The 10,450-nt window shown below is 37.7% G+C and overlaps 3 protein-coding genes across 6 annotated transcripts in view; 1 reads left to right on the top strand and 2 right to left on the bottom strand.

The window, feature by feature from the left end:
- SMCO3 (single-pass membrane protein with coiled-coil domains 3) overlaps positions 1-4,508 on the bottom strand; it is an 8,148-nt gene extending 3,640 nt beyond the window's left edge. Inside the window, exon 1 of the mRNA XM_003126459.5 lies at positions 4,460-4,508. The gene's annotated coding sequence lies outside the window, so the exon portion shown is untranslated. The remainder of the gene's footprint in view (positions 1-4,459) is intronic.
- The window catches only part of ART4 (ADP-ribosyltransferase 4), a 38,893-nt gene that overhangs the window by 3,640 nt on the left and 24,803 nt on the right, over positions 1-10,450 (bottom strand). For both annotated transcript variants that reach the window (XR_014845135.1, XR_014845136.1), the window contains exon 3: positions 4,460-4,656. The gene's annotated coding sequence lies outside the window, so the exon portion shown is untranslated. The remainder of the gene's footprint in view (positions 1-4,459; positions 4,657-10,450) is intronic.
- The window catches only part of C5H12orf60 (chromosome 5 C12orf60 homolog), a 15,998-nt gene extending 5,548 nt beyond the window's left edge, over positions 1-10,450 (top strand). For 2 of the 3 annotated variants that reach the window (XR_014803818.1, XR_014803819.1), the window contains exons 2-3: positions 325-411; positions 9,496-10,450. Coding sequence is in view for 1 of the 3 variants with exons in the window: in XM_021092308.2 (XP_020947967.1) it covers positions 9,520-10,251 (732 nt within the window). In the remaining 2 variants the exon portion in view is untranslated. The remainder of the gene's footprint in view (positions 1-324; positions 412-9,495) is intronic. The other variant, XM_021092308.2, reaches the window with a different exon arrangement.

Below are 10,450 nucleotides of genomic sequence, written 5' to 3'. Positions count from 1 at the left end.
ATGTACTGGTATCCCTGGTGGAATAAATTTTTATCATGGTCAGAAATTCATTTTTGTATTTGATTTAGATACAGTATACACACACACACACACACACACGCACACACACAGACACGCACACACGTGACAGACACAAATTTCTCCAAATCAATAATTAGAAAATATCTCAATTCCATTTAAAGAAATTGTCAAGCGTCTATTAAATATGCCCCGATCTCACCGTTGGGTTGCAAATTGCAATTTGATAGCCACAAACTGAGACTATGATTTTACTTTTTTCTCCTAGAAATTTTACATTAACCTTTTTTCTTTTTTGGCTCCTAGTTTTCTGATCTTATCATGAAGTAAAAACTCCAGTTTCTGACTTTGAATTCAGAGGCTCACCAACTACATCCCCATTCAGATATCTAGGTGAGAGGAATCTTTCTTACCCTGAAAAAGTGGAAGATTTTTCTAAAAGCTGTCACATGCCATTATCCGAAGGCATAGCTTTTAGAAAAGGTGTGTGGTTCTATCTACCTAGATACACATGGAGAAGGGAAGCTTCCTCCTTGATGGGAGGTTGCCTGTTTCCAAGTGGTCAGTTTCTTCCCAAATAATTCATTGTCTAAACACAACAAATTCAGCATAACATACATCTGAAAGTCTAAATTAGTGAAAGTACTTTTTTTTTTTTTCTGGAAAAGTAATGATGGGACCTTTTCCTTACCAAACATTAAAACACCACAAAAACATAATATTAACCAGTATTGTACAGGTGCAAGAGTAGATGGAATCATGGAACAAAACAATCCCCAAAGGAGACACTTCTATACATTTGACTTAATATATAATAAATGTAGAATCTCAAATCAATAATAATTGCAATTAGTGTTCCATAAATGATATTGGCATGATGAGCTAGTTTGGGGGGGATTGAAAGTTAATTAAAATGTTATCAGTGTAACATATGTAAGATAATCAAATAATAAAATATCTAGAAGAAAATAGATAATTTTCAAATGTCTGTAGGGAAGGCTTCATAAGTCTAAAGCCAATGGGGAAAAGTCACACAAAATGTGACTAACAAAGATGACCGTGTAAAAAGAACTGAAAGTAAATTGGTTAAAATGCATGAAAAATGAAAAAGTATTGATTTCGAGAGTGTAGTTATTAATAAGGAAAACAATAATAATCTAATAGCTGACCATGCAAATAGCTCTGAACAGACAGTAAAAGAAGAAATACTAGTAATAAATTGGTGAAAGAAGTTCAGTCTTAACCAGAAATCACAGTACTTTTTCAACCACAAGAAATATTTTCTTTCCTTTACATTCTCAAGCCTTTGCATCTACTCTTCCATAACCTTCTTCCCAGTATCCAGATATCCATAATTTTGAGCCAATAACAAGTTTAAGTATTTGTTATCACATGACAGTGCTCCAGTTAGTGATGGGCAGTTACATCCATTTCTGTACACAGAGTTTCTGCTGTTATTTGAGCATTTTATTAGCGTGGTTCATGAAATAGTTTCTAAAGAGCCCTGAGGCAGCCTGATGGGGAATTGCTAGCCAGCAGGTGGAGTGCTTGGTCTCTGGTGCGCCAGTTTCACCCCAGCCTTTGCTGAAGCAGCCATGCTTGCTTTGTGGCTATGTTTGGGTAGCGGGTGTGTAAAATTTTTATGTGATGAGAGAGTATTGTTGCTAAGACAAAGTTTGGAAATCATCTGTATTTTGACTTGTTATTTTCTTAAAAAAAAAAAAAACCTAAACAGTAAACAAATTTGGAAGTGCTAATCCCAGTGGTCAACTTGTTGAAGGAACTTGGAATGAAAACAGACAAGCTTCAGATGAATTGTTATTTCATCAGTTTTGTTGACATGAGAAGTTAATATTCACGATTAAAGAGCTAATAAGAAATGGTTATCTAAAAATTAATGTTTATTTAGTGATACTACATAATTGTTTTAGTTTTTTAGGAAAGAAACAACTATTTAAAATAAAAGTATATTAGTTATCACATATTTAAATAAAAATTTCTCAGGATACTTTTGTGAATAACAGTAGTGCATTGATGGTCAAGTGCTATAGGAATTTAAGAGAAAAATTAATATTGAGGTGATTAGAGGAAGATTCATGGAGAAGGCAACATGTGATTATGTAATGTATGAGGAAATTAAAAGATTTGAAAAAGCAAAGTATTTTAAAGTAAAAAAAATTTTTTTGTATTTTTGGATATGCACCTATGGCATATGGAAGTTCCTAGGCTAGGGGTAGAATCGGAGCTGTAACAGCCAGCCTATGCCACTGCCACAGCAGCGGGGGATTTGAGTCACATCTGGGACCTATGCCTTATCTTGTGGCCGGATCCTTTATCCACTGAGTGAGACCAGGAATTGCACCCTTGGTCCTCAAGGATGCTAGTCAGATTTGTTACTGCTGAGTTACAATGGGAACTCCCTAGAGTAAAAAGTTAACAGTAATAATATATAAAGACTTTAAAATATAAGAAAAAAAACTACTTGTAAACCTACATCTTAGTTTTTTGTTGTTCTTCTTTTCCAAAGTTTGTTTAAATGCATTAGTATTTTTACAAAGTTGTAATAATAGCATAAATAAAATTTTATCTTATATTAATTTACTTAAATACTTTCCCCTAGCTCTAGTTTGTAATCATTTAACATGGTTATATAAAGTATACATGTTAATATAAAGTTATTAACATGTTAACAATAATATTAACATTGTTATTAACATGTTAATAGTAATTGTTAAACAAACAATTATTATTGTTTTCCTTATACTAGTTCTGAGCTTTGTTCTTTAATTTAAATAAAAATCGTGGCCTTTAATTGAAAAAAAAAGTTGATTATGGTTTGATGACACTGATATAATTTCTTTAAAAGAACATTTCTGACCAGAAAGCAGAATATCAAGTTCATTCATTAGCATTTACCAAATAACATGTATGATATCTGAAATATTTCATAAAATATTCATATATCTTTACCATAATTTAATAAATCCTTAATTGTTTCACTATCTTAATATGAGCATTTTAATACAAATAGTTCTTTTTTCCTCTTTAATTATCTGGATTATTTCCCCAGGATAAATTTCCAGAGGAAATTCAGATTATATGAATGTATAATTTATATAATCAATAGGAATGAACACTTTTATAACTTTTGATATGTATTGCAGATGCATTTCAAAACCTTTTACACTGATGTCAAAGGCATATTTTTATAGCAGGGCACTGGGTGTGGTTCAAAGTCAAAGACAGTTCTGTGAAATACTGTTGGTTTGGTTTGGGAGCATAAGTTCAAATTTTGGAGAGTTCTTGCCTTTGTGGAAATACATCCTAAAAAAGGTAATGATGAAATGATACTGAGATTCACTTTCACATAATCTAGAAGGGAGATTGTAGTAGGTTTATAGAGTAAATAAGATCAACCTTGTTTTGATGATTTTTGAAGATGGGGTTATGGGCACATGAGAGTTTATTATATTGTTGTCTCCATTTCTGTGCGTGTTTGAACTGTTCCCATGATAATATTAAAAACAGAAAGAAAGAAAGGAAAAAAGCCCACCACACTGTCCAAGATTCTGCTGTTTGGTCATTAGTGCTCTCTGAGGAACTATCTACCTTTCTTCCTGCCGCCTTGTTCTCACTATTCATATTGGGTCCAGCTATCATGCAAGGTACACTTATTTGGGAAGGTGGGTATGGGGTGTGGGTAAAGTTACAAGCTCTTCAGGAGAAAACAACAGCCACTAACCAGTTCTGAGCTTCGTTCTTTAAATAAAAATCATGGCCTTTACTTGAAAAAAAAAGTTGATCATGGTGTGATGACACTGATGTAAATTCTTTAAAAGAATATTTCTGACCAGAAAGCAGAATATCAAGTTCATTCATTAGTATTTACCAAACATTTACTTGAGAAACTTCTGCCATATGCCTTAAGGCATTAAAAAAAATAGACAATGTTCCTTGCCCTCTGGAAGATAACAGTCTACTGGGAGACACAGCAAATGCCCAGTGATATTTAAATGTGGTATAATTTATGAAGGAGCATAAACACTATACATTAACTAGGATTAGAAAGCACATTCATGCTTTCATAGGTACTGAATGCTTAAATTAATGCCAAAGACATAAAAGGAAATGTTATAGTCCGTGGGAACCACACACATTCATACAGGTGTCATTTCATCCTTATTCTTTTCTAAAATTGATGTCTTTACTGCTTTATCTTCCCTTCTGACATAATTATGTAAGTTGTTAATTTTCTTTGTGTCTTCAGAGACATAAATGATCCCAAGGAACATGCTATGGGATCCACTTAAAACATTTAAAATATTTATAATAATATATGGCTAGGATTCAAGTATGACATGTTATTGCAAACATCCTTTAAATATGGAGAACATAATATTAATATTATACCAATACTAAAAGAAATACCCAAATTGCTTACCTTGCCGTGTTTCTGTGTTCAGTGGTCCCAGGAGTTGTTTAGGATTACTGTTGCAGTGCTTTTTCATCTGGTTTCATCTGGATTTTTCTGATGGAATGTGATGACTTACAGACTTTGCCCGTCTCTGCTGGGTCCCTCTGCCTGTCTGATTTATCAACTGTTTCTGCATGGCTTAGTTCTCAGAATTCTTTTATTTCCTATATTAATATAAAATTAGTATATATTAAGTAAAATAATTTGAGAGACTAATACAACAGTGAAACAGTTGATTTTTTTGTTCTTTTTTTTTTTTTTTTTTGTCTTTTTGTCATTTCTTGGGCCATTCCTGCATCATATGGAGGTTCCCAGGCTAGGGGTCTAATCAGAGCTGTACCTGCCAAGCCTACGCCAGAGCCACAGCAACACGGGATCCGAGCTGCGTCTGCGAACTACATCACAGCTCACGGCGACTCCAGATCCTTAACCCTCTGAGCAAGGCCAAGGATCGAACTCACAACCTCATGGTTCCTAGTTGGATTCGTTAACCACTGCGCCATGACGGGAACTCCAATTTTTTTGTTCTTTAATGGCTTAGTAGGTTAAGAACCTGACTGGTATCCATGAGGATGCAGATTCAATCCCTGGCCTTGCTCAGTGGGTTAAGGATCTGGTGTTGCCACAAGCTGGTATAGGTCACAGATGCAGCTTGGGTCTGGTGTTGATATGGCTGTGGCGTAAGCTTCAGTTGTAGCTCTGATTTGACCCCTAGCCTGGGAACTTCCATATGCCAAGGGTGCAAAAATAACAGTAATTCTTGTTGTTTTTGAGTAGGTAGAGGATTCAGAACCAAGATGATAGCTAGGAGGCTTATAAGATCTAGAGGTACTATCCTTTAGTTCTGAAGAAGGACAAAGTGGGGTACTATTTTACTTTTGTCCCACCAGGTCATTGTGAACTTAATGTATCCTAGGTCCCACCATGTAGGAGCATGGGAAGAAAGGAGAAAAAGTACCTGAAGTCAGTGTATCTGAAGTATGTGTGGATGGATAAGTAGGATTTCAATAGATGTGTTGGAGTGGGATATGGAAGAGATGATTAAGGTGAAGAGAATGCTATGAACAAAAGGCTGTGGAGCATTTTCAGGGGAAAAAACATTAATCCAGTATGCTGATGATACAGCAGTGAAGGGAAGGCAGGTAATGGAAAATTGAGGGCAGCTTGTAGATGGCCTTAGATGCCATGCTAAGAAATGGTATTTTATTCTCTAGATAGTACTGAACCATTGAAAGTTTTTGTAATGGGATAATATTGGGAGGTTTGGAATTTGGAAACGTCAATTTATATAAACTGGATTAGTGGGTATGGATAATAAAGCATGGGTTTACAAACTCCAATGCCTGTAGTAGCTGGACAAGATATGTAAGTAATTGAAACACTTAGTGTGAAACAATAGAGTATAGAGGGTGAAAATCCAGCCTATAGGGGACAACTTCAGCTCTAGGAAATTTTTTCAACTCAGAAAATGAACTAAATGCAAATTTCACTTTTTCAGTAGTCAGTAGAAATCCAGATTTCTATGCATTAATTTTTTAAATAATATTTTATTTTATTTTATTTTATTTTATTTTATTTTATTTTATTTTATTTTATTTTATTTTATTTTGTCTTTTTGCCATTTCTTGGGCCACTCCCGTGGCATATGGAGATTCCCAGGCTAGGGGTTGAATCGGAGCTGTAGCCACCGGTCTACGCCAGAGCCACAGCAACGCGGGATCCGAGCCGCGTCTGCAACCTACACCACAGCTCATGGCAATGCCGGATCGTTAACCCACTGAGCAAGGGCAGGGACCAAACCCGCAACCTCATGGTTCCTAGTCGGATTCGTTAACCACTGCGCCATGACGGGAACTTCTATGCATTAATTTTTAATTAAATTAAATTTATTTATTTATTATGGCTCTACCCATGGTGTATGGCAGTTCCTGGGCCAGAGATTGAATCCAAGCCACAGCTTCAGCACCGCAAGCTGTGGCAACGCTGAATCCTTTAACCCACTGCATTGAGCCAGAGATTTAACGTGAGCCTCCACAGGGACACGAGCTGCTGCAGTGGGCTCTTAACTCACCATGCCACAGTGGGAACTCATCTGTTTCAATTTGTAAATTTGCAACTGATACAAATTTTGAAAAAGCATTGTGAGTCAAATGAAGCACATCTCCTGGTTAGATTTTTGCCTGTGGATTGCCAATTTGTGATCCCTGGATGGAAACATTGTGATCAAGTGTAAAACCATTAAAATTATCTTGGTGAGATTAACTAGAGTAGTAGCTATGAGAATGGAATAGAGGGGGTAGATTGAGATAAGTTCAGAGAGAAATAAGTTTTAGGGACTGATTCATTTTGGAAAAGAGAAAATGAAAATGGATCTGGTGCTTCATCAATGAAGCAAGAGTTTAGAGGAGAAAATATTTTTTGAGGAGATGAGTGCAGTTTTGGATAATTGTGTGGCATATATTGGTGCAGTCACCATGTGGAGATGCCCAATAGGTAGATGGAAATGTAGCTCTGGTGATTGGGAGAATTGCCCAGGCTACCCTAGGAGATTTAGGGGTCATCTGAATATGGATGGCATTTGTAGTTATGGGGCCAGATGAGATTTTAAGATGAGATCTTAAAGGGAGAAAGTTTAGAATAAAATGAGGCACAAAGACAGCTTTGCAGAGCTTAGGAGACTAGCGAGAACTTGGTGGTTAAGGAAGAGAAGCCTGGGGAGTTCCCGTCGTGGCGCAGTGGTTAACCAATCCGACTAGGAACCATGAGGTTGAGGGTTCGATCCCTGGCCTTGCTCAGTGGGTTAAGGATCCCGCATTGCCATGACCTGTGGTGTAGGTCGCAGACGCAGCTCTGATCCCATGTTGCTGTGGCTCTGGTGTAGGCCGGCAGCTGCAGCTCCGATTCGACCTCTAGCCTAGGAATCTCCATGTGCCGTGAGAGCAGCCCAAGAAAATGCCAAAAAAAAAAAAAAAAAAAAAAAAGGAAGAGAAGCCTGTAAAATAAATAAATGCTTAGAGAGGATGTAGAAGGATCAGATTTATATAGCACCACAGAAGCCTCAGGAGCAGAAAATTTTGAAGTAGAAAGAGGTATTCAGCAATTTTAAATAATGCAGAGAACTCAAGATGGTTAGGGCCTGGAAATAGGCCAAGAGATTTGATGATTAGAAGTTATTGGTGCCCTATAGGAAAATAGTGAGAGACATAACATATTACAATGATGTAAAGAATCTCTCTCTTGAGAAATTTGGGGATTAAAGGAAGGAAGGAGATGGAATCATTACTCAAAGGGAAATCAGAGTCAAACTTTTTTTTCCCCCCGTAAACTGAGTAGGGAATTGAGTACGTGTTTATAGCTAAAGGAGAAGGCAAAATGGAGAGGGAGAGATGGAGGTTACAAGATGTATCGGTCAGTTTGGGCTGCCATAACAAAATACCATAGACAGGGGTCTTAAACAACAGAGATTTATTTTTCTCACAGCTCTGGAAGCTAGGAAATCTAAGATCAAGCTGCCATCCCATTCAGTTTTTGGTGAGGGCTCTCTTCCTGGTTTGCAGGCTGCCCCTTCATGCTGCACCCACACAAAGTGGAGGAAGGAAGGGAAGGAATTCTCTGATGTCTCCTCTTAGAAGGGCACTAATCCCATTGTATTAGGGCCCTGCCTGATGGCTTCCTTTAACCTTAATTACCCCTTGGTAGGCCCCATCTTCAAATATAGTCATATTGGGAATTAGAGTGTCAACATAGGAATTTTGGGAGGATACCTTTCAGTTTACAGCACAAGAGGAAGGGGAGAGGGTTGATAGAGCAAAATTTTAGAGGAAATATCAAAAGAGGATTGTGAACATTGGTTAGAGGCATTACCATTTCTCTCTAGAGGAGAAGACAAATTGTAATAAAAGTACAGAAACATTTTTAGACAGGACAGATTTATGGTGAGTTTGCATTAGATGGCTTTGATCTTCTTGGGAATGCAGCTTCCTCTATCTCCTTGGTCTGCTGTTATCCATCTTTCAGAGTTATTTGATAATTACTTTATACATTCTGTACAGGATTTTTAGTTGTAGACAGTAGGAAAGATTGGATGGAATGTGCTTGCTCTATCCTAAATGGAACCTGAGCCCCTCTATATAATTTTTTTTTTTTTGTCTTTTTGCCATTTCTAGGGCCGCTTCTGTGGCATATAGAGATTCCCAGGCTAGGGGTCTAATCAGAGCTGTAGCTGCCAGCCTACACCACAGCCACAGCAACGCAGGATCTGAGCCATGTCTGCAACCTACACCACAGCTCACGGCAATGCTGGATCCTTAACCCACTGAGCAAGGGGAGGGATCGAACTCGCAACCTCATGGTTCCTAGTTGGATTTGTTAACCACTGAGCCATGATGGGAACTCCCAATTTTTAATGCTTTATCCAAGCTTTTCCCCTGCATTAGATGGTTACTGAGGGTAATACCTGAGAATAGTGTCACTCCACGTATCAGAATATCCAGTTTAGTATCTAGTGCACAGTATTTGGTATGGGTTTACGTTTAACAAAACACTCTTATTCTACTTTTAAAATTATTATTATTATTGTTATTTTGTTGTTGTTGTCTTTTTGCCATTTCTAGGGCCGCTCCTGCAGCATATGGAGGTTCCCAGGCCAGGGGTCTAATCAGAGCTTTAGCCACCAGCCTACGCCAGAGCCACAGCAATGCAGGATCCGAGCTTCATCTGCAACCTACACTACAGCTCACGGTAACGCCAGATCCTTAACCCACTAAACAAGGCTGGGGATCGAACCTTCAACCTCATGGTTCCTAGTCGGATTCGTTAACCACTGAGCCACGACGGGAACTCCTATTTATTTATTTATTTTTTTGGTAAAGCACAAGATCACTTTTGCTTTGAAGCTTGTAATGCTTTCCAACCTTTGATAGGTATTAACTGCACGTTTAGATTATACTTTCAGTGTCTTTATGGTTGACAAATATACATTTGGATTACTGTTTATTTTACAGTGCTGAAGCCTTTCTGCTGGGGAAATGTCTTCAGAGTCAGAAAAGGATAAAGAGAGGCTGGTTCAAGCTGCCAAAACGTTCTTCTTTCACATGCAAGATCTTGCTTCTTTCACAAATGCTCTCACTGAGTTGTTTAACAGCAATATGAACACTCAGATCTTCTTGATAGCTATGAAAGAAGATGGCTGTGTTAAGGATGTCTTTGAACAAATGCTCAGAATTTTTAAGGAGATGCATTCTGCCGTGGAGGCAATGCAGGACAAAATGCAAAGTGAACCTATATGTTCCAAGATAGCAACAGCTGTGTCCTCTATGGCTGAGAAGAGTAGCAGTTTAAAGGAGTTTCAACAATCAGCTAAAGAAATGTTAAAAAATGTCCAAACACCAGCCATCGTCTCTGTGCTGAATAGTGGGAATATCCTTAAGGGTTTGGAATCTTCTCTTTCACTCTTGATGAGATATCCCATCATGAATCTTCAATTCAATGACTTCTATAGCAAAGACACCAAAGAGCAACCAGATGCCAGCACATCTGAGAAAAGCCCAAGTCCAGGTCCATCCAAAGCCACTACAACTGACAACTTAAAAAAGTTGCAGGATACACTAAACACTGGCACTGCCAAGAATACCCTCAAGTCAGCCGCAGATCAGCTGGAGCAGATTGTCAAAACTCTGCAACCAATCTTAGAGATCCTCCAAAAAGCCATAAAGACTATAGAAACCAAGTTTTCTGGGTTCAAGAAAGCCAACAACTAGTAGGAATGCCATAAAAGTAGTACTCATTTCTGTCAGAAGACCAATTCAAATCCTACAAGTTTTCATAGTACTTTCTAAGGCCTTGGATGCCAGACATGTGCTCTGTTGGGTCATGAGTTCAAAGAGTCCACCTGGCCAACCAATTACCTCAAATTTGCTTTATTCAAGTAAAAATAAAGAAATTGTGCTTGAAATGGCA

Source organism: Sus scrofa, chromosome 5, assembly GCF_054392235.1.
Source record: "Sus scrofa isolate SSC_HxYL_T2T_F1_AM1 chromosome 5, Sscrofa_HxYL_maternal_Yorkshire_Landrace_v2.0, whole genome shotgun sequence".
Lineage (NCBI taxonomy): Eukaryota > Metazoa > Chordata > Mammalia > Artiodactyla > Suidae > Sus > Sus scrofa.
Note: the sequence above shows the minus strand (reverse complement) of the source record. Positions and strands in the feature narration are given on the sequence as shown.